The 27,899-nt window shown below is 38.5% G+C and overlaps 2 protein-coding genes and 1 pseudogene across 10 annotated transcripts in view; 1 reads left to right on the forward strand and 2 right to left on the reverse strand.

Annotated features, from left to right (window-relative positions):
* Positions 1 to 7,432, reverse strand: part of TLR10 (toll like receptor 10) — a 30,249-nt gene extending 22,817 nt beyond the window's left edge. Inside the window, exons 1-2 of one of the 2 annotated variants that reach the window (XM_016140702.2) lie at positions 6,162 to 7,432; positions 5,910 to 6,005 (exon numbers count right to left, since the gene is read on the reverse strand). The gene's annotated coding sequence lies outside the window, so the exon portion shown is untranslated. Of the gene's footprint in view, positions 1 to 5,909; positions 6,006 to 6,161 lie in introns of those variants that run through there. The other variant, XM_016140703.2, reaches the window with a different exon arrangement.
* On the reverse strand, positions 127 to 25,966 carry LOC107508722 (toll-like receptor 6). 8 transcript variants are annotated; one of them, XM_036227604.1, is made up of 4 exons: positions 25,875 to 25,966; positions 23,987 to 24,022; positions 17,879 to 19,285; positions 127 to 2,156 (listed from the first exon to the last, which is right to left on the reverse strand). In XM_036227604.1, the coding sequence occupies exons 3-4, from the start codon at positions 19,213 to 19,215 to the stop codon at positions 1,100 to 1,102; spliced, it is 2,394 nt and encodes a 797-aa protein (XP_036083497.1). In that variant the 5' UTR covers positions 19,216 to 19,285; positions 23,987 to 24,022; positions 25,875 to 25,966; the 3' UTR covers positions 127 to 1,099. The 8 variants fall into 8 exon arrangements, with proteins under 8 accessions (XP_036083497.1, XP_036083498.1, XP_036083499.1 ...); XM_036227605.1 differs by having other exon boundaries at positions 25,792 to 25,905; XM_036227606.1 differs by lacking the exon at positions 25,875 to 25,966 and adding an exon at positions 24,683 to 25,785.
* LOC118608960 lies at positions 4,842 to 4,960 on the forward strand (annotated as a pseudogene).
* Positions 25,967 to 27,899: the final 1,933 nt, after the last annotated feature.

Raw genomic sequence — 27,899 nt, forward strand, 5'->3', positions numbered from 1 at the left:
TTTCGTTTGGGGGGGGGGATAAATACCCAGAAGTGCAATTGCTGGGTCATAAAGTAGTTCTATTTTTAATTTTTTGAGAAACCTCCAAAATGTTTCCCATAGTGACTATACCAATTCGCAGTCCCACCAACAGTGCACAAGCGTTCCCTTTTCTCCACATCCCCACCAACATTTGTTGATTTTTGATTTATCAATGATAGCCATTCTGACAGGTGTGACCTCCAGCCACAGGAAACCAGACTCAGACTGAGATGTAACACACTCTTTGTCTGGGTTCCCCCAGATGCAGACCCTGAGACAAATATTCAACTAAAAGTCATTTATTTCAGAGGTAATCCCAGCAAACACCCTTGCAGGAATGAGGATATGAGATAAGAATAGAAAGGGAGCCAATAAAGAATGCTTTATCAGGTTATTTCTACAGTGAAGAATCAGAATTCCCACTGGGGGACATAGGTCTAAGAATGTAAAGTACACTCCCAGATTCACTCACCCTAAAACAGGAAAGAAAGTTAGGGTGTTTGCCCACCAATTCCCTTTCTGATATTGGCGGAGGGCTGCTCCCGAGCACAGCCTCCAGGACTTCTGAATCGCCCATTATGTGGGCCAAGCGGGCGCTCACGGTCAGGAAGAAACCCCTTTAGGCAAGGCGTCTCCAACATTAGCAATAGGCAGCCTTCAACACATAGAGGCAAATGCTGAGTGGAAGCAAAGAATGTACCAACGGCTACAGAAATCTGCTGTACAAACCCGGCTACAGGCATAAAGGCATGGAGTTGTCTAACATTAACCCTGGCACACAGGAACGTATTTCACTGAAGTTGTTTGACAGGTGCTTCTCTTAATTAGATGATAAGGTCAATTATTTCCATCCCAACAAAGAAACAGGTGACTCCCTCATGTGTTAGAAAGTAACCGTTTAAATCAAAATTATTTCATTTCATCAATTTTTGTTACCACATATACATGGTGAATTGAAGCCTAAAGGTATGCATTTTTATCTATTTTATAAATTTAGAATTATGTTTAGATTTGTGTTGATGCAAAACAAAGGCATCGTTGGAACTTCCAAAAGCAGCAACAGTGAAAAGGAATATTTTTAGCTGTGTACATGATCTATTTCCTTTGCTTGTTCCATCAACTTAATAAGAATGGATGCTCTTAGGTTAGCCCAAAAAAGTCCATGTTTGCTCTTCTCCTTGGGCCATTCCAAATATGTTCTCTGTGCCATGAGACTTTTGAGCTTGTGATAGCTGCTAGGAACTGAATACTTTGGAATGGGTTCCAGCAAGATCAGGATCAAGTTATTAGATCCTTCATGAAAGAGATTGTGATGGGCAAAATAGAGTTCATAATGGCACCACTCACTCTGAACAAAGTTGGGAGACAAAACAAAGATGGACTTGTAACTTTTCTCAATGCAGTTGATAATATTTTCCACAATGCTCTTCCCAGGAACAAAGTTTCTCTCATGGAGACAAATCTGTATACCTTCTTTTTCTAGGTTTGGTAGTAATTCATTCTTCACCCAGGCAGAATCATGTTCACTGTATGAGATAAAGGCATGGAACTGGAAAGTTTTTTGGAGTTCACATGAAGGTATGTGTCTAGCCCTGCGCCGGGTCCGGGTCCACTGAAACACCATCCTCAGATACCAGGGCAGATCAAAGTAGATGCAGAGGACGGTCACAGTAACAGCCAACACCAGTCCTATGACCCCAATGGTGACCATCAGCAGAGCTGTGCTGCAGGATAACGGAGACACGCGAAAGTCCTTTAGTAGGGTTCCCTTATAGCTTTCTGGATAGTCACACTCGTAAGAGTCAGGCCAGCCCTCTACCACTTCACTTGATACTTGGCCTATACTTTGGATAAATTCTCTTAGCTCACATGTGCAATGGAATGGATTGTCCCCTGCTTTTATGGACTTAATCTTCTGACAGCTCTGGAAGAAATGAGCGGATGGGTTGGAAATTGCATTATTGTCAATGATCAGTACAGAAAGGCTGCTAAAGGCACCACACCCAGGAAGGTGGGCTAGATCATTGGAAGCGATGTTGAGTTCTTGCAAATCTTCTAGACCGGTGATATCTTTAGGGATGTTCTTTATTTTGTTAGAATGAAGATCAAGAATCTTGACCCTAGGAGGTAAACATCTGAAAACAGATTCAGTAAGTATATTTGAAGACATATTTAAGCTTAATAAACTTATAGCCCAAGGGCAATATCCTTCACTTTTATCATACCCTAGAGAATTCTGGCTAATATCCAGTTGTTGTAAAGACTTCATCTTCTTGGTCATATGAGCTATATTTACAAGTTTTTTCAATTGATTCATTTGTAAACTAAGTGTCTTCAACTTTGCCAAGTTTTCACAATCATTAAAAACTATGTCTGTTAAGAGATTATTGGAAAAATCCAAGTGCTGAAATGGGCTCATTTGGGATGGGCAAACCATGTGAAGCATGTGTGTACCAGACACAGTGAAATTCTGGATGTTCATATTTGAAAAGATTGTATAGATATAATTTTGTGGAAAACGGAATACATTCGTGACAACTTGGTGTACAGACAAAGCCTTCAGTGAAGTGTTAGAATAATCAAAATCTCTGAAGTCAGGGTAACCTTGTAGAGTCACATTTGAAATTGAGAAATACTCTATGCTTGTATGCCAAACCAACTGGAGGATCATAATGAAAGAATACCAATCTGTTTCAATGTTGTTTAAAGTAAGACTTGACAACCTTGAATTCTTTTGAAGTTTTGACAGAACATTTAGGAAATAAGGACATCTATTCACTACACATTTGATATTAGATAGTTCCAGACTTACTGCAGTGCTGACTGACACATCCAAAATAAAGTGGTATTCCTTTCTTGTGGGGAAAACAATGTGCAGACTCTCTGTGTTAAGGTCCTGAAGGCTCTCAGGTTCTTCTTTTTCCCCATAGGAGTCTCCTAAGACCAGTAAAATCTTATTGATGTGCAAATGAGCAATTGGCAGCACACTAGATTTTTGTAACTGTGTGGCACTCAGACCCAGAAATTGTAGTTGAGACATGTTGCCGATCTCTTTGCATATGGGCAAGGCATCGAATGCATTAAATGAGAGGTCTAAGTGCCTGAGGTTCACAGTTGGGTGGCAAGAAATCTTCTCCAACTCATTGTGAGACAAATCCAAGTATTCCAATTCCTGGTTAAACTGGAAAACACTGATGTCAAGATACTGGATTCTATTATGAGAAATTATCAAAATCCTCAGCTTTGACAATGATAGGATGTCAGAAGTCCGAAGCTCAGAAATATAGTTTTGTGATATATTTAAGATTGTTGTTTTCAGGGATAGATCTTTGGGAACATGAATGAGACCTGTTTTTGATCTGTCAACTAAAAATTCACTTTCATCAGATAATTGGATCATAAGTGTTAACATGAAGATGATGACAAATTGGAACATGGTAGAATTAGTTTTAGTCATTTTGTAACACTAGACATTCCTAAGGGAATATTGTATTCTTCAGAGTATCTTGGTAGAGATACAGATCCTAGGGAAAAAAAATCCACATTAAATAAATGCATTAAATTATGCATGGGCAATACTAAACATTTCTTTACTAGAGACTCATAAAATGAAGGCTACATTCTTTGGAGTCAAACAGCTTGAAACCAAGGAAATACACATATTGATAAACAACTATACTGCCTCTAATGGTATAATGACTTGAGTTACACCACTTTCCCAATAGATATGTCCGTCTCCCAACCATCTCCAGAAACTGTGAATGTTACCTTATTTGGAAAAAATGGTCTTTGCAGAACTAATTAAGGATCTTGAGATGAGGAGATCATCCTGGATTATCCAGGTGGTTTCTAAATCCATGACAAGTATCCTTATTAAAAAAAAAGGCACTGAGAAGTTCATATGAAGACGGAGGCAGAAGTTGGAGCGGTATAGTCAACAAGGCAAGGAACGCCGACAGCCACAGAAGCTGGAAGAAGCTCATGAGATTGTGCAATCTGCTGACACCTTGATTTTGGACTTCTGGTTTCCAGAACCATGAGAAAATACATTCTTATTGTTTTAAGCCACCAAGTTTATGGGAATTTGTTACGGCAGCCCCAGAAAGCTAATACAGATGGTTTTGCATATTCACAAAGTCCTCTGACCCCAACCATCCCAAGATCATATAGAACTCAAGCTAGGATCCATAGCCTGTATACTTTCTACCTTTGACATACTTTTCCATGGCTTTCTCGAGAGTTCTCTTCCCATTTGGTTGAATTCAGACTCTTCTTACATCGCCTTTTACTACACATAGTCTGGTGCCTAACTTCGGTCTTATTCAAAGACAATCGGATCATAATAAATGGTCTCTCAGAAAATCCATTTATTCATCCATTTATTTACTCAATCAGTATTTATTGATAACATACTGGCCATCTTTTAGGAACTGGAGATAAAGCAGTGAACAAGGTAAAATCCTAATTATCTAGAAGCTTATTATCTCGTGAGAGAAAGAAAATAAACAAATAAACGCCTGAACATAAATTCATGTAGTGATAAGTGCTATACAGAAAACTAAAGCAGGGCAAATTAATTAATCAAGAATAATGGCAGGTACGTAACAGTGATTGGTGGATTTTTTTTAGATTGATTAGTCATAGAGGCTTTTGTGAAAAGTTGGCATTGGGTTAGAAACCAGAATGAAGTGAGTGAATAATCTATGGGAAGATCTAGGGGGAAAGCATTTCTGGCAAAGAAAAGGTAAGTATAAAGGTCCTGAGATGGGAGCGAGATTAGCTTGTCTGAGGCACAGTAAGGAGGTCACTGTAAGCATGGAATCTATGGCCATGCTACCCTGAACAAGCCCGATCCTGTCCAATCTTGGAAGCTAAGCAGGGTCAGGCCTGCCTAGTACTTGGATGGGAGACCACCTAGGAAGACCAGGTGCTATAGGCATAATAACAACAACAACAACAACAACAACAATAATAATAATAATAATAATAAAATGTTAGCATGGAGTGAGCAAGGATGAGAGGAGTTAGGGTTAAGACTGTACCAGGTAGAGACCATTGCCAGGAGTTGAGGTTCTGTTCTGAGAGTGATGAGGGGTTGGTGAGCACTGAGAGGCTTTGAGGATAGGAGTAGTTTCCTTCTCTCTCTTATTCAGAAAACTTTTAAAATTCATCAAATATATATTTATTCCCTATGAAATGTTTTGTTCTTGGCCATGCTTTTTGCACTACTTATCAACCCACTTGTAGCTCAGAAGTTGTGTTGGGATGAACCCTAAGGAATGCTACACCCCTTACCCCCAAGAGACATTTTGAGCTGGCACTACAGGGCTACCCAGATCTTTCAAGGATCTTATTAAAAATTCCCTAGAACCGCATTCCACAAGCAAGCCATCAGGATCGGCAAAGAGTCAAATCCCTCTTCACATATCCCCTCACATCTCTCAGTGGGTAGGACCTAAATACAGTCCACCCTCCTGTATCACTGGATCCAAAATACTCAAAACATGTTACATTATTGCTGATATACTCTACAGTTAGGTCTAAGGTGGCTGCATCTGTATTGAACACATACAGACTTTCCCCCCTTATCATTATGTCCTAGACAATACAATATAACAACCATTTATACAGCATTTACATTGTATTCATGTTATAACTAGTCTAGAGATTATTTAAAGTATAATGGAGGATGTGCATAGCTCTCATGCAAATACTATACCATTTTATATAAGATACTTGAGCATCCAAGGATTTTGGTATCTGTGCCAATCCCCCCTTGATACTGAAGGGTGACTGTCATTCAAGTCCCGGAAACAACTCTGGGTTGCAAAAGTTCCCCAATTTAGATATGCAAATGAACCTGGCTTTTGAATCAAAGCTTGACTCACCCTTTTGCAGAGGTGCCAGTGATCCCTTGTTGTCCTAATTTCTTCTGACAGAGGAAAGGGCCTGGTACATCCCCTCCGTCACCACTCACAAAGGCTCTGTGCAAGAAAGAAGACACAGACATTAATATATATATATATTAAAATAAAAGTAGCATTTTTATGGCATTGATTGCATTTGGTGGAAAGCCCCAGAACTTTCCCAATTCTTCCTCCCCAGTTCCTGAAAGAACTCTTCACACAAAAAGTACTTACATGAGAATCAAAATAATATCCAATTACTGGCTGGGCCAGTGCCTACTTAATACCTCTAAACAGAACTATCTGGTAAAACCAGGTTGAATCAAAAGTGGTTTAGGCTTAAGGCTCGAGTAGGGTTCCTTATTGATTCCTAAGCCTGGATCTAAATTTGGGGATGTTTCCACCTTCTGGCCAACTTCAGAGTTCAAGGAAGCAGCGATCAGTATACTCAGGCATGGTCCACAGAGAGTGACCAGAGAGACAAGGGGCAGAGACAAGGTCCTCTGCACTGTGAACCTACCACAGGCAAGACAAATATTGTATTCATTTTCTTAACAACAGCAACCACCACGAAGATTTAAATTTACAAAACTGTGTGTCCCCAAGCATTTAGTGAAAGGGTGGCTTCAGCTCTATATCTAGCAAAATTAATTGGCTCGACTGTCTTCTATTTGCTCAACTACCGTTTTGTCCTTTCATGTAGAGTCAGTTGATAAAACCATTTTTTTTTCTGTAATTATGAAGTCAAAGTATTGTACACATGAGAAACTGAGTTTTAGGTGCTTACAGGATTTTTAGATTTTATATATCAAATGATAAATCAGTGAAAATCAATATTTTTCAATCAAAGTCCTAATAATCAGTGCTGAATTTCATCTACATTAGAATCTTAAAACTATTTTACTACCAAATAGAGTGATTATTTGCTAAGCTGATTAGTAAAAGGATGCTTTAATTTGAAAGTATAAAAATATCTTTAGGTGTGTCTATGCCAGTCTTCATGATTATGGTAGTTTCTTCTCCCAGTACGTGATGTGATGCATCTATATGTTCTAATTGCCATTGTTTAGCGACAGGGGCATCAAATCAGGACTTCGACTTGTCTTAATGGATGATACCCACACAATCAGTCGAGCCCACTGAGTTCAGTCGGCAAATGTTATTAAGGGAGTCGTCTCTGAATCAGGCCAACTAGTTATTAACCACACTTTGAAAAGATGGGAACGAGTGAAAGGGCTTTCCTGCTTTGTCTCCTATGTGGTTTGATGAACTTTTGCTTTTTGTGAAGACGCACTCCCTTTCAACTCTTTTGATCAAACTGGGCGATGCCTGGGAAACGTTTCTGGAAACTTACAATTTCACCTCACAAGTAGCACCATAGAACAGTTTCAGTGGTCTGAACGAACAGACAGGAATAGCTTACGCAACAACTGGGAGAAGAAACTATATAAACTTTCCCATACAAACAGGAGATGTAAGCCAGCCCTGCCTCCAAGGGTGACACTTACATCCCATTTTCCTCAGTATTCTCATCACAAAGAGATGGATAGAGGACGGGAAAGGGAGCAATGCCACCTGAAATCAACTAGCAGCTCCATGAGAAAACCATGAGAAAACACGTGTGACCCAAATATTCATCTCCCAGCTCAAATATATCTCTTGAAAGCATATCATGCATAAGACGAGGTATAATTCAAGAAAACACACACACACACACACACACACACACACACACACACACACACACACACACACACTGAAAAAATACCCCTTTTTTTCTGACAGGACAAGAAGCCAAAAAACAAATGTTCATACAAACACAGTAAGTATATATCAGAAATAACCCATTTAGAAAAATACCCAGGAAGTTGTATTGGGATGAACTCTAGAGAATGATAAACCCCTCACTCCCAAGGGACATAAAGACTGAGATTTTTGTGTCCGATAACTAGTTATGTCATTACTTTCCTTTATAAGATTAAAAAAAAAAAATGTCACTTACCGAAACAACCTGCCCATCTGCCCAACTGGTAGTCCGCAGGAAATTCAAGTGCTTCCTCAAATATTTATTTCACTGGCCACCAAATTTAATTTGGGGTGTGTCGGGGTGGGGAAAGTCTCTTTTACGCCATCTACTGAGTCCCACTGAGATTATATTACATAGTAAGTATAAACTTATTTTCTTCTATTCATATGTAGAATACAAACTAGGGGTTGATTGACAGACCAGTGCTAAAATAGAATAAACCCACTAGAATGAAGGGAATGGGAGAGGTATTTCCATTGATGTTAAAAACTTAGCAAATCAGAAATAGATAAGAACTCTCTTTTGACTTTGCTTATTGTCCAAAAATTGAATTAATAACATATTACTTTCTAAGTTGCTTTTTTATTTAATAAATTGTGAATATCTCTTCAGATAAAAAAAAAAATAGAATCATAGCTTTGTGGCTCTATATTTCACTAGTCAGCTCGCTATTGTCTATACTCATGAAGTAAAGTAGGGGTGTTCATACTCCACAGATCGTTATTGGCCGAATCCACATCACTCCTCGTTGCAGTGGGGCTGGTGCAGCTGGGAGTGCAGGTCTGGGTGTATTTCAAGAGCTTTGCTTTTCTTGCCTTTTGATCAGCCCGCCATTAAAAGTGACCGAGGGTGGAAAGAGGAAGAGGTCAAGATCAAAGTTCTGCTTAAACTCATTGGTAAAGAGGGAAGATCATCATGTGCTAAAATAGAATGGATGCAAATCATGCCTTTCTTGACAAATTTTTTTTCAGAGAAAAAACTTTTTCAGAGAAAATCTAGTATTCATTTTTTTCCATTGATATTTTCGAACTTTCTTCAAAAAGTGATTAAAAAAAAAATTTTCCAAGTGAAAAACATGCTAACAATCTCTTTTCTCAGATCAAGTCTAAAACATTTGCTTTGTTACCAGCACACACAGGAATCCAATGTGATAGCTCCACTCTTGTCTTTTAAAATAACAACAAAATAACAAAACAATGAATGGGCAAATAAAGCTGAAAAATGCTTTAGCTTTCGAACTTGTCCTTAGCTTAGCATTGCATGATGTCCAGTAGCAAACCGGAAAACAATTCTTAGCTGTAATTAGCTTTTCTACCACAGTGAGCAAGGACAACTTCCATAAAATAAGAACTTTAGGATTCTTTTGATTTATAATTCTGTCTCTCTGTCTCTGTCTCTGTCTCTGTCTCTGTCTCTGTCTCTGTCTCTCTCTCTCTCTCTCTCTCTCTCTCTCTGTTGTTTCCCTCAATCTCTTCACATTTTTGTTTAATAGGGGAAATGTGTCTATACATATATTTCTGAACCCGAATGAATCTACCCTCCACTACCATAATTTCTTCCCTAGGACCCATAATTGGAGATGAGGGTGGTCTGAGACTGAGAATTCAGTTCCTGGCTTCCAAAGTCATTTGACTTTGTGACCAGGTCTAGAAAGTACAGTCGTCCCCTCTCATTTATGGGGGATACGTGCCAAGAACCGCCCCCCCCCCCAGTGGATGCCTGAAACCACAGATAATACTAAATCCTGAGTATACTATGGGTTTTTCCCCCCTATATATGCATAACTTTTCACTTGAAGGTAGCACTTTCCAGCTACTTTTTGGTATATACAAATTGCTAGCATCATTGCTCTTACTCTTTGGGGTCATTAGTAAGTAAAATAAAGGTTATTTGAACACAAGCAAGCACATCTCAGTTGGACTACTCTTATTTCAGGTGCTCAATGTGGCCAGTGGCTGCCATATTGGATAGTCCAGGTCTAAAGGCCATTATCATAGCCATGAAAATAAGTACAAGCCTAAGTTCAGTTAACAGCTGCTCCAAGAGCTAACTCAAAATAGAGGTTCTATATGTTGGACTCTAGGCATACCTCTACTTCTTACAGTAGCAGTTTCTGACCACTGCAAATACCACATTCAGGCATTCCTTTTTGGATTCAAAGTGGTATAAACATCCTGCCAATTAGATGTGAACTGTAGTTGTTTCGTTTTTAACAAAAGCTTTGAGATACAATTCACATACCATCAAATATTTCACCTATTTAAAATATACAATTCAATGGCTTTCGGTATACTCGTAAAGCTGTGTGACCATCACCACAATCAATTTGGAACATTTTCATCTCCATGAAAAGAAATGGCACATCCTTTAGCCATCGCCCTCCACTCGTCTGTGCGCCTCAGCCCCAGATCGGCACCATAGATTATGTTCTCCACGCAGCCCAGCAAAGTGCTCTCCATAAAGTTTGTTGCAAACTACCTGCCCCCAAGTGTTTATCAGAATACACATTTTACACATTCTCTGCAAAAGTAACATTTGACAGGTCTGTCAGTTTCATAGATGAAGGATGATAGTTGGCTGTTGTTTCATTTTAATTTTCTTTTATTGTAAATATCTTGGATGGCTTTTCACTCCTATCCTTTAGTGAATTACTTGTTCATGTCATTTGTCTATTTCTCTATCAGAGTTACATTTTTGCTATTTAATTATACATTTTACTTATGTTACTGACACTAACCCTCTGTCAAACTTTTTGCATATATCTTCCCCTATCATCTACCTTTTCATTTCATGATGTTTCAACCTCCACCCCCACACCTACCCCAAGAGCGTTCCCTCTGTGAATACTCTTAGACAGCATTACATGGTCCCTGGAAGTTCGGAAGTGTAAGTGAACAGAGGGAGTGGTATCTGCTCTTCTGGAGATTTCTGTGGGTGTAACCCCAGCCTAAAGGCAATTAGAAACTGTGGTGTCATGTACCTGAAAAAGGGAGTGTGTCTCCCCTCAGCTTTCCTTGGTCCGCATACTCAGAGAAAGCACAGGAGGACGTCATTCAGTCTGCAACTACATATACAGGAGAATGGAGGCCAGGAGAGAAGACGAGAGCTATGGGAAACAAAGCCAGCTGGTCGGCCTGGCCCTTGAATGACTTTGTAGAGACAGCTACCAATCCTAGACTTCATGACTTTATTTGACCTATTATTTAAGAAAGAAAGACGTTTCTATCTTATCAAAGCCCCTGTGTGGAGTCTTCCTGTTTGGCAGCTCAGCCTGTGCCTTAACCAACATCATCTTAGAAAAGGGTATCTGCCTTCCTACCCTCATCCCTGGTCTCAATGTCAGAAAGTTAGATCTGGGAGAAGAAGAAGTGGAAAGTGTGTATGTCATATTTAAACTTGACCCTTTGAGATTTCTCATTAACTCTAGTAAAAAACCATTAGAAAGTCCTGTGGCTGTAAAAATCTCTTCGGCTCTCTTTCTCTGCCTATACTTTATTCTCACTTTTTTTCTAATCAAATCAGTCTCTAGAAATAGCAGAAACCGACTTCCTCCCTTTCCAGTATTGTTTTCTGTGTTCTCCTCATTAAAACTCACACTCTCTCCCACTTCCATTCCGGTCATCCAGTCACTGTCTCCAGTTCTCACACCCATCCGTTCTATTCTCTTCGCCAACCTCTTCCTTTTCTGCACCTCTGATTTCCCAAGCAGCTACTTTCATATTCTTCTCTTTTCTCAAGGTAGCTTTTTGGCCATACCCAGCTGAGTCTCCAGCTTATCAGAGACAGCCATGTCGACCCCAAAGTAGTGGGTTGGATAATGTTTCCCTCATCCCCCCAAATTAGTGTCCAGCTGGAATCTCAGACTGCGACTTTATTTGAAAGTAGGGTCTTTGCAGTTGTAATAAAGGTACAGATCAAGTCGAGATCATACTGAAGTAAGTAGGGCCCTACATCCAATGAGAATGTCCTTATAAGAGGCAGAAAAGGAGAAGACACAGAGACTTGTGGAAGAAAGCCACATGAAGACAGAGGTGGAGATTGGTCAGACGCAGCTAAAAGCCAAGGAATGCCAAAGATTGATGGCAACCACCAGAGACAGAGAGAGGCATGGGACATTTCTCCCTCAGGGCCTCCAGAAGGAACCAGCCCTACTGATACTGTGATTTTGGGGTTTTGACCTCCAGAACAGTGAGAGAATCAATTCCTGGTGTTTTAAACCAGCCAGTTGGTGGTAATTGTTATGGCAGGCCTTCAAAAACAAACACGTCCAGCCAAGCTACCAATCTGATGCTGTCTCTGCTCATGGTGCCCTTACACTTCCAACGTTACATACACCATGCCGGCCTTCCCAGCCACAGGCCCAGGGCCCTTATGCTGTCCCACAGTTGCCCAAAAGCCTCATCCCAGCAGCCCTCCCTAATCAAAATTTAAGGAACCTAGTCTGCATTCTCATCACAGTGTTGATAACTGAAAACATATTAAGGCAAACGTCTTGAATTGTGGCCGTGGACTGAGGATGTGTGACAGCTGCACACACACACACAAATGGAAGGAAAGCTCTATTTGTATGGGTTTTTAAGATAAAAACCCATACAAATACTTTGAAGAGATTTTATGCTTGTGGCCATTTGGAGTTATTCATTCATTCAAATTTTTACTGAGTATCTATCTACAATGGGCCAGGCACTGTTCTCAACACTGGGGATAAGCAGCGAACAAGGTACAGAAGGTTCTTGTTCTCCTGGAGCTTATAGTTTAGTGGCAGGAAACAGAAAACAAGTAAATCCGGTAATTTCAGGAGGCCATGCGTGCCATAAGGAAATCCGAGGGGACTGGCGGGGTGCAGACGAGCTGTAGGAAGTGCTCCCCTAGATTGCAAATTACAGAGAGACCTCTCTGAGGAGCTGACATGCGAGCTGAGACATGAAGAGGAAGAACAAGCTAAGCGCGCTCCTGGGAATGGCTGCTCTCCATAGAGGGAGTGGCGATGTCAGGTGCAGAGGTGGCAGAGATGGGAATCAACGTGGCATATTCTTGGAACAGCCAGAAGGCAGTCGCGGCTGGAGTGTGGTGGGCAGGGGAGAGAGAGGACAGAGAGGCAGAGGGAGGTGGAGACAGGCAGGAGGGCAGACCGCGTCAGCAGGTCATGATGATGAGCTTGACATTTGTTCTAACTGCAAGGGGTTGGACCTTAGACAGGCAAATGGCTTAATGAAATTTACACTTTAAAAACACTCACTCAGATTGCTGCTTGATGAGTGTGTGAGGCAGGAGCAAAAGCAAAGAGGCTGCTTAGGAGGTAGGTTGTTGCGGTCCTACAGATGAGAGACCCTGGCGGCTTGGTCAGCATGGCAGATACTCTGCTCCAGGGTGCAGAGTGGGACATGCACTCTCCCCTCAAAAATAGGTTTTTGTGTTGGGAAACATTCAAAGTCTGTATCGCTGCCCGCGTGTTGTAAATGTCTATATTCATGAGGGTGAAGCTGAAGATGCTGTATCGAAGGGTCCAAAAGTTTAGTGGCTTATACAGGGTCAAAGTGTTTTTTTCCTCTCACACAAGGGATGAGCAGTTCAGGGCATGGTGAGAGGCTGACTTGGGCAGCACAATGGTAGAATGAGGTACATGCCCTCAACATGTGACTTTCTGGGTGTAGGTTCTGGATGGCTCTCTTTTATCGGTTCTCTTTCATCCAGTGGAAAGGTGGATGGCACAAAGGGACTCATCCTTTGTTTATTAGAGACATGACCCAGAGCAGCATTTAAGTTCTAGATATATTCCATTGCCAAGAATTTAGTCACATGTCCACATCGAGCTATAAGAAAGGCTGGAAAATGTAGTTTCTAGCTGGGCTGTCGGGTGCCCTGATAAAGTTTGCACATTCTAGTATTAAATAAAGGAAAATGGATATTGGTGACTACTAAAAAATCTCTGTTACGACAATTTTCAATTTGTCTATGTAGTTATCTGTTACGGACTAAATTGTGTCCCCCTTCAAGTTTTATATGTTAAAGACCCAACTTTCCATACCTTAGTGACTATATTAGAGATAAGGACTTTAAAGAGGTCATTAAGGTTCAATGAGGTCATAAGGGTGGGGTCCTAATCCAATAGGACTGGTGTTCTTATAAGAAGAGAAAGAGATACCAGGGATGCGTGCACACAGAGAAAAGGCCATCTGAGGACACAGTGAGAAGGCAGCCATCTAGAAGGCAAGGAGAGAGGCCTTAGGAGAAACCAAATCTGCTGACACCTTCATCTTGAACTTCAAGCTTCGTAACTGTGAGAAATAAATTTCTGTTGATTAAGCCACCCGGCCTGTGGTATTTTGTTATGGCAGCCCTAGTGAGCCAACACACCATCTTTCTCAATAATGGTCACAAGGCAGGCGATCCCACTCTGCCTTCTCAATGCTCAGTCTTACCCCACCACAACCAATTGATCTGGCTTGGAGCAATTAGAGACAGAGAGAAAGTTTGGGGAGCTTATTGGCTCTGATTCCAAACTTCCTCCGAGCTCAGCTGTGTCCCAGTCTTTGGTGTGTGAGACCCCTCTGTATTCTTGAGATAAGCACCCCCTCCCTTTCTTAAGTTGGTATCTGCTACCTGCAATTGGAAGAATTCAGCAGAGGAAACAGAGAATTCCTGGAGATAGAAAATCTTTATCTAAAAAAATAAATTGATCTCATCATAGAGCTTTTATATGTCTGAAATGTGTGAGGGTTTTCATATGTGACAAAATGTAGGTTTTGTTTAATTCCAGTTTAAAATGTCAAAACTGTATATTTTCAATGTCAATGTTATTTTGTGGAAAATAACATATTGAAATCATTTAAAAATGTATGATCATTTAGAATGTGTGACATAGTTTGTTGTTTGCTCTTTTTGTTTTAGGAGGCTTTGGGAGAGGGTTGTTTGTTTGTTCACTTGTTTATCTGTTTGTTTATTAGTTTAGGAACTAGTTCAACAGAGGCTGAGGAAAATTTACCATTTGGGAAAGGGCCTGTGAAGGAAAGTAAGTGCTCTTCTGAAGAGCAAGAAAGGGCTAATGCAGACAGAAGATTACTGTAATAAAATTTCATTAAGGCTTATTTCTTCATAATTATTAATTTTAAAACTTATCGAATGAGTTAATTCTAGAAAGAAAGGGCTCCCTTTTTCTCTTTAACCACTGCCTTATAACCAGGTTTTGTTGAATCTTTATCAGGATCTCTCCTGAACTTTGGGCAGATCCCATAGATTTTAGTGACAAGTCTCATTTTAGTAATTACACCTCTATTTCACGCATTAAAAGGTTCAGACTAGTACAATTTAACATCAACCTCACACTGATTTAAAATTCTGCTTGGCCCAAATTCAGGCCTTTCTCGTAAGGAAGTGGAGAAGGAGTGTGGTCAGTGTCTTTACTCTTCCTCTATTTTCTTTGCTTTCTCTATATTCCGTATGTCCCCGGGGCACCCACCACAAGGGAAGAGTGTATTAGAGAGGAGCAAATCTCCCTGTAGTTAAGTACTGAATAAGACAGACCGGCCATCATGCCTCTTCTTATTATTATGGCAGAGTCAAAATATTGGCTCTTTCACAGGATGCATCTGTGAGTTTTTCAGAGGCCTCAGACAGATCCCATATTGAACAGTTTCTTGATGCAAATGGCATGTTCTCTGGCTGACTTCTTGCAACAACCCCCACCCACATACACCATGCACATCTTCTCCCTAACCCCGTGGCCTTTTACCACTATAGTCCTTTTGCACAACAGTCTGTTTGGATAGCTGAGGTACCATCCTGATGACTCAATCCCAGTAACGCACAGGAAAATTTCCATGCCAAATAATGAAAGGGCAGACTGCAATCACTTCTTCCTTTCTTTCCTCATTCCGCCATTTTGGGCTATGCAAGCCAACTGCCTGCCTTCTAAATTCTCCAGGCGGGAAGCACTTGTCCATGCAGTCAATATTTATAAAGCACTTACATTTATAAAACATTATTTCCAATCTCTATGTTTACTATACAGCCCCCCTCTAAAAAAAAAAAGAAAGAAAAAAGAAAAAGAAAAATTCCAGGAGACACTCATCAAGCTCTCCAAGTGATCTCACACTATACCCCATCTGCTTTGCTTGATTGTGCATTGCTGTTACTCTGCAAGCTTTCAGGCTGGGAGTGGGCTGCCAGGCTACTCTTCCATGTGCTTAGTGCCCCTCTCATTTGCCTTTGGAAGAAATCTAAAGCAATCTCCCCATTGGTTTAGAACCCCTACTTAATGACTCTCTAAACACCCTTTTTAATTTAGTCTTCTGAGATGGGTAATACGAGCTGGTAGTTACAGATCTATTCTGCTATTTGTGGCTCTATAGCTCTGTTTAAAATGTGCTTTTTTTTCAGCTTTGAGGCATTCGTCAAAATTCTAACAACACCAGAAAAATGCTATCCAGTAACCAGTTACAAATAAATTTAGCTCTGACTTTTTTCGGCAGGCAGGTAAATCCATGTCTTGGCCCTCAACAGCCTATGACTAAGACTATATTTTTCTTTATATACACAAACTACTGCATTTTTGTGTAGCTAGGTCAAAAATTTATAAATATTGATTACTCAGATGTGAAGAAAAATAGTATTTTTATTTTCCATAACTTGTCTAATTTTTTCCCAAGCCCAAAGTTGAACAGAACAACAAAGGTCACCCCAAGGTCAAAGAGAGTGTATAGGACACTCCAAGGACCATTGCATGCATTTCTGAGGTTGACTCCTTGCTGCCATGAAGTTCCATAAACTCCTGCTCACACAGAATCCATTTATGGAAGGAGAGGTGAGAGGAAAGGTTTTTGAATGACTGAGCATTTACTCAAAAGAGATAGTTTCAATTTGAAACAGATGGTTAGACCAGAAGAGACTGAGCTATCTGTAATTGGTAGGTTGAGCATCACCTCGGCCCCCAGGCTGCTTCCCCAACTCAATTGGAATACAGCGGTCATTAAGCTTTTCTTGAATGCAGAGAGATAATGCAAGCACCATCTAGACAGTAACTTAAAACCATAGTGTTCATCAGAATTTAATTTTATTGATTTTTTAAGTTGTATTTCTTAGCTTTTTTCTTTTTTAAGTATTCACATTGTTTTCAGTGATTAGTGTTAATTTCACATTAAAAGCAGCTCTAATGTTAGCCCAAAAAAGTCCATGTTTGCTCTTCTCCTTAGGCCATTCCAAATAAGTCCGCTGTGTCATGAGAGCCCTCAGTTTGTGATACTTGCTAGGAATACTGTTCTGCGGAATGGGATCTAGCAAGATCAAGATCAAGTTATTAGATCCTTCATGAAAGAGATTGTGATGGGCAAAATAGAGTTCATAATGGCACCACTCACTCTGAACAAAGTTGGGAGACAAAACAAAGATGGACTTGTAACTTTTCTCAATGCAGTTGATGATATTTTCCACAATGCTCTTCCCAGGAACAAAGTTTCTCTCATGGAGACAAATCCGTATACCTTCTTTTTCTAGGCAAGGTACTAATTCATTTTTCACCCAGGCAGAATCATGTTCACTGTATGAGATAAAGGCATGGAACTGGAAAGTTTTTTGGAGTTCACATGAAGGTATGTGTCTAGCCCTGCGCCGGGTCCGGGTCCACTGAAACACCATCCTCAGATACCAGGGCAGATCAAAGTAGATGCAGAGGACGGTCACAGTAACAGCCAACACCAGTCCTATAACCCCAATGGTGACCATCAGCAGAGCTGTGCTGCAGGATAACGGAGACACGCGAAAGTCCTTTAGTAGGGTTCCCTTATAGCTTTCTGGATAGTCACACTCGTAAGAGTCAGGCCAGCCCTCTACCACTTCACTTGATACTTGGCCTATACTTTGGATAAATTCTCTTAGCTCACATGTGCAATGGAATGGATTGTCTCCTGCTTTTATGGACTTAATCTTCTGACAGCTCTGGAAGAAATGAGCAGACGGGTTGGAAATTGCATTATTGTCAATGATCAGTACAGAAAGGCTGCTAAAGGCACCACACCCAGGAAGGTGGGCTAGATCATTGGAAGCGATGTTGAGTTCTTGCAAATCTTCTAGACCAGTGATATCTTTAGGGATGTTCTTTATTTTGTTAGAATGAAGATCAAGAATCTTGACCCTAGGAGGTAAACATCTGAAAACAGATTCAGTAAGTATATTTGAAGACAAATTTAACATCACTATACTCCCAACCCAAGTGCAAGTTCTGTTATGTCTATTATATTCTAAAGAATTCCAGCTCACATCCAGTATTTCCAAAGATGACATAGCCTTAGTCATGAGACCCACTTTGAAAAGATCTTTTAATTCATTCTTCTGTAAGATAAGTATCTTCAATTTAACTAAGGTGGAGCAGTTTTGAAAAATACTATCTGTGAGAACATTCTGGGTAAAGTTCAAAAACTTAAATGTGCTTTTTGCTTGAGGACAAAGCATGTGTATAAAAGGCGTATCTGATATGGTTAACATCATAATGTTCATCTCAGAAAACACTCTGTATAATACTATTTGTGAAAAAATATAAACTCTGTTTGTAACATGTTCTATTTTCAATGCTTTCAATGTTGTTTTGGAATAAGTAAAATCTTCTTTGTTAATGCTTTCAACTATTGTTAAATTATAAATATTGAGATACTCTACAGGTCTGGGCCAAAGAAATTGAAAAACCCTAACCAAACATTTCCAAGTTGTTTCCACATGCTTGAGGGTAATATTCAGTAAGGTTGGACCCCTAGTGAGTTCTGATAAAAATATAATGAAAACTTGACACTTGTCATTATTCAATTTAATATTAGTCATTTGTAAGCACCCTAAATTATTAACTGATATGTTCGCTTGGACAGAGAAGAAATTATTCGGGTGAAAAATAAGGTGAAGTGTTTTTGTATTCAGAATTTGAAGACTTTCTGACTCATTTTCCTTCATATAATAACCTTCCAAATCTAGAAGGATGCAACTTAGATGCAAGTGAGCAATTGGTAACCAATCTAATTGTTGTAACTTTGTAGCACTTAATCCCAAGAAATTCAGTTGTGTCCAGTTGCCAAATTCCTTACAGATGGGCAGAGCATCAAAGTCATTGAAGGAGAGGTCTAAATGCTTGAGATTGGTGATAGGATGGCAGGATATCTTCTGCAACCGATTGTGGGATAAATCTAAATATTCCAAATCCTGGTTGAACTTGAAAATACTAAGATCGAGGTACTGGATTCTATTATGAGAAAGTCTCAAAACTTTCAGCCCTGAGAGAAAGCTGATGTCCGAGAGGTGAAGCTCAGAGATATAATTTTGAGACATATCTAAGACTTTGGTTTTTGGTGGCAGGCCTTTTGGAACATGAGTAAGGCCTGTATCTGACATGTCTACTGCATATTCACTTTCATCAGAGAAGTGGATTGTCGTTCCAACTACTAAGGTTACAATGTAAACAAAACAAAAGCTTCTGAAAATGAATTCTTTGTCCTTGGCCATGAGGTCAAAGCAGCTATCCCCCCAGAGAGTTGTTGCTGTTCTTCAGAGAATCTTGATGTGCATCCAAATTCTAGAAATAAAATATACATTAAGATGTATGAAGATTGGATAATTCCTCTCAAAGCTTCACTTACTAGACACAAAATCTCAATGATTTCTTTATTTACTATCAACCACCTAACTGCCACAGTGGCATCCTGAGAGGAGCGGTGGCAGCTGTTATTGGTCACAGAGCAGCACCCTGTGCCTAGACCACAGTGTCCACAATCACACCTGCCTGGAACCACTTCCAGGTAGAAGTTGGAAGTCCTCCTACAGACAGGTGAGGGGCACCTGAGATAATATATACTCCAATCTTTCCGGTGGCAGAAATTTTTTTTGTCACAGGATCCCATTTTTGACACAATTCTCATAAAAATCGATATGTGTTTTTCCAGCTCATATTAGGCCAGAAGCAACAAATTCAGAGACAAGATTCAGCACTTGATAACATGAAAACATCAAGTTCCTACAGTTGACACATTGATAAAACAGGAAAAGATAGATAAACATTAATAAGTACATTGAAAAAGTCAGAAGGCACATAAGGCTAAAGCTGCTGTATATAAGAGAGAACAGTCTTCCCAGAGCACAGAAAGTCTCACTGTACTACAGCATAGTATAGACACTGATGTTCGTGACAATCAATGAATGAGGAAAGATTATCTGGCTGAGGGGTGGAGGCAGGTGCATGAGTCCACAGACACCATATTTGAAACTTTGGGGCTCACTAGATCCCATAGTTGGAACTTTGAGACTCACTAGATCCCATTCAGGTTCTGATGTGCACAAAAAAGCATCTAGGAGTGCCACCCCAGCCTCTCTCTCCCTCAAGGAACAAGACCAGACAACATTTCTTAAATAAGGCCTTGTGTAGCAGGAATAATTGAGAGCAGATTTTGCCTAGTTGTTCGGTTTTGTTAACAAAGGGATCCACTGTTCATTATCTGAGGGTATACTGGAAATAATAAAATAGTTAAGAGATGAGCAGGATTTCAATGAACCATTGTTTTTAAGAGTAAACATTCTTCTGGGTTGGGAAAGTTTCATTACAAAATGAGAGTTTTTTTTTTAAAAAAAAAAGCCAATTACACTTAATTTTTTTTTAAATGGCATATGGTTAAAAGTTCCTCACTGCTCTTTCCATATGGCCTCTCCCAATTGTCCTCTAAAGCACCCACAAAAACAGAGAAACACTTAAAAACCCATCTTGCCACCAAAAACAAAGATAGGAAATTAATAGCAGGATGCAAAAGCATCTATACTCATGAAAAAATAATTAAACTATATTAAGCTGTAGTAAGATATAGTGAGTTATATTAAGGAAAACTCGGCATACTCAAGCTTTGTCTTAGGACAATAGACTCCCTGAAGAAAGGTATGAAGAAATTTTGTTCTCTGTGTTTGTCTCTGATTCAAACACGAAGGATGAGCTATAATCAGGTAATTAAGTAGTATTTCTTTCACCCCAATGGCACTGGTACTGGCTCACAACATTGTTTATCTTCTACATTCCATCTTCCAACTCTCTATCACACAATGATGGACATTACCAGGTAAAAACTGGGTAAGAAGTACTCTCACCACTTCTATTCAACATAGTGTGCTGAAAGTCCTAGCCAGAGCAATTAGGGAAGAAAAATAAATAAAAAGCATCTAAGTTGGAAAGGAAGAAGTAAAATTATCTCTGTTTGCAGATGGTATGATCACATATGTAGAGAATCCTAAAGACTCCACCAATCATCTGTTAGAACTAATAAACAAATTTAGTAAAGTTGCAGAATACAAAACCAACATACAAAATCAGTTGTGTTTTCTATGTACTAACAACAAACTATCTGAAAAAGAAATAAACAAAAACAGTCCCATTTACAATTGCATCAAAAAGAATAAAATGCCTAAGAATAAATTTAACCAAGAAGATGAAAGACCTGTACACTAAAAACAGTAAGACATTGATGAAAAAAATTGAAGAAGACATAAATAAATGGAAAGACATCCTGTGTTTATGGATCAGAATAATCAATATGGTGAAAATGTCCATAATACCCAAAGCTATCTATAGATTTAATTCAATCATTATAAAAATTTCAGTGGTACTTTTTGCATAAATAGAGAAAAAAATTAGAACATTCATAAGAACCTACAAAACACCCAAAAGAGCCAAGGCAATCCAGAGATGGAACAAAGCTAGAGGCATTACACTTCTGAATTTCAAACTATATGGCAAAGCTATAGTAATCAAAACAGTATGGTATTCAAATAAAGACAGAGAGCAATAAAACAGAATCAAGAGTCCAGAAATAAATCCAAGTATAAACTGTCAACTAACATTTGATAAGGGAGTCAAAAATACTCAATGAGAAAAGGGCAGCCTCTTTAATAAACAGTGTTGGGAAAACTGGATAAGTACATGTAAAGGAATTTACATGTAAAGTTGGACCCCTATCTTACTCCACTTAACAAAAATTTACCCCAGAAGGATTAAAGATTTAACTATAAGACCTGAAACCTTAAAACTTCTAGAAGAAAACACAAAGGAAAATCTCCCTGACATTGGTCTTGGCAATGATTTTTTGGCTCTGACACCAAAAACATAAGCAATAAAAGCAAAAATAAACAAATGGGGATATATCAAACTAAAAGGCTTTTGTACAGCAAAAGAAACATGAACAAAATGGAAACTCAATCTACATGATGGGAGAAGATATTTATAAACCATATTATCTGATAAGGGGTTAATATCCAAAATAGATAAAGAACTCATACAATTTGGTAGCGAAAAATAATAATAAAATAAAAATAAAAACAAATAATTCAATTAAAAAGAGGCATAAGACCTAACTAGACAAATTTTTCCAAAGAAAACACACAAATCTTCAACAAGTATAGGAAAAGATGCTCAATCATCAGAGAAATATAAATCAGAACCAGAAGCTATCACCTCACACCTGTTAGAAAGGCTGTTATCAGAAGGACAGGAGATAATGAGTGTTGACAAGGATAAGAAGACAAGGGAGCCCTTGGGCACTGTTCATGGGAATGTAAATTGGTACAGCCACTATGGAAAACAGTAAGGAGTTTCCTCAAATAATTAAACACAGAACTACCATATGTGCTGGGTTATAGATTTAAAAAAAATAAAATAAAATGAACTCAGTCTCAAAGATAGTGCACCTGCATGTTTATTGCCACATTATTCATAATAGCTAAGACTTAGAAACAACCTAAATGTCCACTGATGGATGAATGGGTAAAGAAAATGTGATACATAGTAATGGAATTATTATTCAGCCATAGAAAGGAAGGAAATGCTGCTATTTGTGACAATATGTATGGACTGTTGATGGTATTTTGCTAAATGAAATTAAGTCAGAGAAAGATAAATATGCATGATCTCACTTATATGTGGAACCTAAAAAGCCAGACTCATGGAAACGGAGAGTAGAAAGGTGATTGCCAGAGCTAGGGACAGGGGAAATGAGGAGATGTTGGTTAAAGGATACAAACTTCCAGATATAAGACAAATAAGTTTTGAGGATCTAATGTACAGCCTGGTGACTATAGTTAACAGTACTGTATTATATACTTGAAAGTTGCTAAGACGGTAGATCTTAAATATTCTCACCACACACACACAAAGTAATTATGTGAGGTTACGGATGTGTTAATTAACCTTATTGTGGTAATCATTTTGCAATACATATATTATCAAATTATCACATTGTAGATCTCAAACTTACAAAATGTTATGTCAATCGTATCTCAATGAAGCAAGAAGTAGGGAGGGACTTGAGGCAGTACATTGCATTCTGAAATGTGTAAGCCATACAACAATACTTGTAAAAAGGGGCAGATAGAAGAACACTAGTAGCTCTATTGATCAGGACTGCAGTTTACATATATATTAAAAACTCCCTCAGATGAAAGTGTCAGAGAATTGGCAATAAGAATAGAAGAAGCTACTACTTTATACAACTTAAAACGAATAGCTCACAACAAAAATATAACGGATAGGAACACTTATGCAATGAATAACATTGCATCAAAAGGTACAGGGCATGCCGAGATTACTTTACCCAGCAAAGTTATCATTTAGAATCAAAAGAGAGATAAAGAATTTCCAAGACAAGAATGTGTATCAAAAGTCTAAATAAAGAATGGTAATAACCACTTACCTAGCAACAAGTACTTCAAGTGAAAAAGAATTAAATGCTCCAGTCAAAAGATAGGGTGGCTGAATGGGTAAGGAAACAAGACCTTTACATATGTAGCCTACAACAGACTAACTCAGATTAAAAGACACACACACACGGACTAAAAGAAATGGGACGGAAAAAGATATTTCATGATGACCTGGAGGGTAGTGTGCTGAGTGGAGTAAGTCAGATAGAGGAAGACAAACAAAAAACAGAAACAAACTCATAGATACAGAGAACATTTTGAGGGTTACAAGATGGGTGGGTCAGTGAAAAATGGGGAAGGGATTAAGAAGTACAAACTGGTAGTTATGAAATAGTCACGGAGAGTATAGATAGATAGATAGAAAGAAAGTATAGAATAAGGAATATAGCCAATAATATTGTAATAACTATGTATGGTGGCAGAGGGGCACTAGATGATCACTTTGTGAGTTACATAGATGTCTAATCACTATGTTATATGCTTGAAATTAATATTGTATTGTATGCTAACTATAACTGAGAAAAATTATTTTAATATATATACTTACCCTTATTTTAGCAATTTCAGTTCTCAGAATTTCTTTCTAAAGGAATAGTCAGAGATACATATAAATTATTACTATGAGGATGCTCATGACATGCTGAAAAATTGAAAAAAACAATTATGTCTAATATAGAAAATAGTTTAATCAATTATGGCACACCCATTACATGGAATAGTATGCAGCCTCAAATATTGTACTTTGAAAAAAAAAAGTCTACAATATAATGTTAAGTGAATTAAAGAATACAAACTTGTATATGTAGTAAGACTCTAATTTCGTAAAATATGACTAAAATCTGACATATGTACAAAGCCTAGGGGGAAAAGATCGGGAAGAAATATAACAAATGTTATCTGTGGATCTCTGGATCATAGAAAATTTAATTTTTTTTCTTATCCTCTTGTATATTTCCAAAAAAATTTCTAATTTGAACACCTTTCAAAAAAGCCTTATCTTAAGATACAGCTAATATAAAAATAGTTTTTATTAAAAGAAACATGCTTGTGTTATTGGTGTGTTTGTGTGTGCATGTGTGTGTGTATATAAGTATATATATAGAGTGTGTGTGTGTGTGTGTGTGTGTGTGTGTGTGTGTGTGTTTATATATTTATTGTCGGGGGGGAGGAGAGAGAGAAACAAAGTGACAGAGAGAACTTCTACATGATGCTAGATAATTGACATTTATTTCTGAGAACTCACCTAGAGTTCCCTCATGTTGCTTGTGTTCAGGGGACTGAAACTTAGCCACCGTGTGGGAAAGTTAATCCGCTGCCCTTACAGCGCCTTACCCTTAAAACACGAATATTTCTCGGGGGCATTTATACCCTCTAGCAGTTTCTTGATGAACCAGCCAGGAGCTTTTATATTTAACAAAAAAATAAAGGTGAGGAAAAAAGGGAGATGAGAGTGGAAGATTAGAGAGTTTGCAACTTTTTTAAAAAAGGAAATAAAAAGACATAAAAGGTGAAAGTCGTTTTTCCTTAATCAGATGAAAAGAGGAGAAGACTGATGGAAGAAGCTCTGTTTTGAAAATTAAGCCGTGGTGGATAGGATCTATAAAAATTAAAGCTACAAGCCCTTTGAAGCACGCGTCTCTTGCTCAGGCTCGCTTCCACTTCTGGAAGTGTATTTTTCCTTCTAATAAAACGTTTATTTTTTACTGTAAAAAAAAAAAAAATACCAAAAAGAAAAGATCAGAAAAACATTAAGTGAGGTAAGTGTAATTCCATAATTAATTCAAGTATGTAAGGAAAACATTGTTTTATTTGTTAAAATTTAGTTGAGAGACCCAGAGAAAAAGGTAAATTCTAGGTCAATCCTTGCTACTTCCTCCATTTAAGAAATGTTTATTCAGATTGTACTGTGTGCCAGGATTTCGCTGGGCGTTAGGTTCTGGGGATGTGAATATGAATAGCACTGGCTTAATCCTGGCTTTCAAAACGCTTATAAATTAGTGACGGATACAAATCCATAATTACAGAATCATTTGGTGGAGAGATCAAACACTCATGTCAACTATAAAGATATGTAATATGTGATAGATGCCAGTTAGTGTCATAAACTACTATAAATATTACTGAAAGCCAGGAACTAGAGAAAGGTAGAAAGAGAAAACGTAGTAGACAAAAGCAGAAGAAATAAATATAATTGGTTAACTTTTCCCCTTAACTATGACTACAAGTGCTAGTTATTTTTACTTTTTTTTTCAAGATAGTCCTATCTTATCGTTCATGTATGTTTAAAAGGATACTTGTAACATTTAAAAACAGTCTTAAAAACACCTTGCAAAAATGAAAATGAAACATTACCTATTTCCTATACGAGCATTTTCTTGCTTGTTTGAAGTAATTATGCCATAATTTGAAAACGCCACAAAAGCCTGCTTACTTACCAAGATTTCTGTCTCAGAAGAGAAAATAACTTCTAAATGCGGAAAAATAAGTGCTTGACTAAATGCCAGTCCTTAGTTTCAGTAAAGCAATGCCATAGAAACAGTTTTATGCCATCTATTGGACCTTCCTGGAATTACTCATATATGTTAATTTCTCTTTCAAAGGTCAGTTGCAAAGCATGTGAGTTAGTAGGTTTTTATGGGCTACAGACTAAAATGGTGATCAAATTTTTAAATTCATATGAGCAAGCAGCTTATGACAATTTCAGTGCGAAGCAAGTTGTTTCTAAGGTAATATTTATCTGTAAGATTTTGCAGCCTGAATGTGAAATCTTCAACAGAGTGGAAAGTTATTGAAATTTGCTTGTTTTCTATTATCACCATACTTAACATTTCCAAAAGTAATTGCAACTACCATTACCAAGCAATCTTGGAGCATTATCTTAGCTGGATGAGATACTTTAAAATAGAACAAGCTTAGAACCAAGATTTGTTATTTAAAAAATAACTTTCAAGAAAAGTTTAGTAGTTCAGACAAATAAAGGCACACCTGAGGGAAGTTGCATCCTGTTTCCCCACATTCTGACCAATATTTATCAAATGTTTTAATTCTAGATTCTTGAATAACAACATTGAGATCCTGCAGGACTAATTAAAAAAATTTTTCTAAAGCATTGAGAAGCATTTTAGAATGATATTGTCAAACGAACTCAAAAAGGGTCTGGAGACTTTGGCTAGAAATAAATGATAAAGATTTATTCAAGGGTCTTAGAGTTTGGAGACTGGAAACAGCTCGGTGAAAAATCCAGAAGTATTCGAAAGAAGAAAGCAAAACTCATAGTTCCCAGGCTAGTTAAAACAAGAATAGAATCATTTCCTCAGGCTTCAACCTACTTGATTTTGGTAATTCAGCAGCTTGACTATAGTGACTCCATTTTATTATTTCACTCTATTTCTCAATATAAACAAGGGTTGATATAAAAAGAGAGTATTTAGTTAACCAGATACTTTGGGCAGCCAGGATACCCTATTCCCAAGATTTTCCACTTAATCGAGGTCTGTAAAGAACCGAACGTGAGTTAAATAATTATTCCATAATTAATCCCACTGTCTGGCATTACCTTATTGTTTACAAAACAATAACACCAAAAAATGAGTTAAAACCCTGTGGTTAGAACTGGTAAGACCCACTTCTGCTTTTAGGAGGAAGCGAAAGGCCAGTTTCTTACTATTCATTCTTATTCATCAAATATAACAGGAAGTCTTCCCAGCCTTGGAGAGGGTCAGCAAGGAGTACGTGGGTCTCTGCGGAACCAGCAAAAGGAGACAGCTAGAAAGCAGTGGGTGTCTGTGACACTGGGAAATCAGATTTGTGAAAGAGGACAGAGGGGCCATTGTGGCTCTGAGGGGATTTCGAGCAACACTGAACTAAAGTCTCTAAGAAAATACACACACGCGCGTGAACATATGCACACATTGGTGCAGATTTTGCTACATCACACAATGACTTTAACAGACGTTCACTAGGGCATTGCATAATGGTGCTGGTTTTCAGGAATAAGAAGACTATTCCTGTAGAGGCTGTTGTAATTCTGAGAAATGTCTTTGAGAAGATGACCAAGCCCACAAAAATCAAGTATCGTGGACGAGAGTGTGACCGTGGACAGACAGTACTGGGCTGACCATCTCACAATGCTGTGAACTAGCAGTGTGGCCCTGGGTGAGTTGCTTAACCTTACAGAGATTTCAGAGTCCTTGTGAGTTTTAGGGAACATAATGAATAATACAAAGTGGCTACAACGGTGATTGGCACAGACGAGAAGTCATTATAGTAAGGATCTTTGGAATCCTATGCAAACCTTATCTTTTTATACACCGAGGTAGAAAGACTTCAGGATATACTGCTAAATTAAAAAAAAAATGCCAGGTGCAAAACAGCATGGAGTGTGACATCATTTGTATAAAATCTGGTCTGTCAGATATTTACACAAGTGATCTTCTTGCCAGGCATTGTTCTGAGTCCTT

This window comes from Rousettus aegyptiacus, unplaced genomic scaffold (assembly GCF_014176215.1).
Source record: "Rousettus aegyptiacus isolate mRouAeg1 unplaced genomic scaffold, mRouAeg1.p scaffold_m13_p_10, whole genome shotgun sequence".
NCBI classification, from domain to species: Eukaryota; Metazoa; Chordata; class Mammalia; order Chiroptera; family Pteropodidae; genus Rousettus; species Rousettus aegyptiacus.

What these genes read in the sequence shown, in the direction of transcription:
- LOC107508722 (XM_036227604.1), bottom strand. Translation starts at nt 19,215, where the DNA reads ATGGCCAAGGACAAAGAATTCATTTTCAGAAGCTTTTGTTTTGTTTAC. An exon ending in CTTACTGAATCTGTTTTCAG is followed by an intron (nt 2,157 to 17,878) that starts ATGTTTACCTCC and finishes ATCTGTTTTCAG; the next exon opens with ATGTTTACCTCCTAGGGTCA.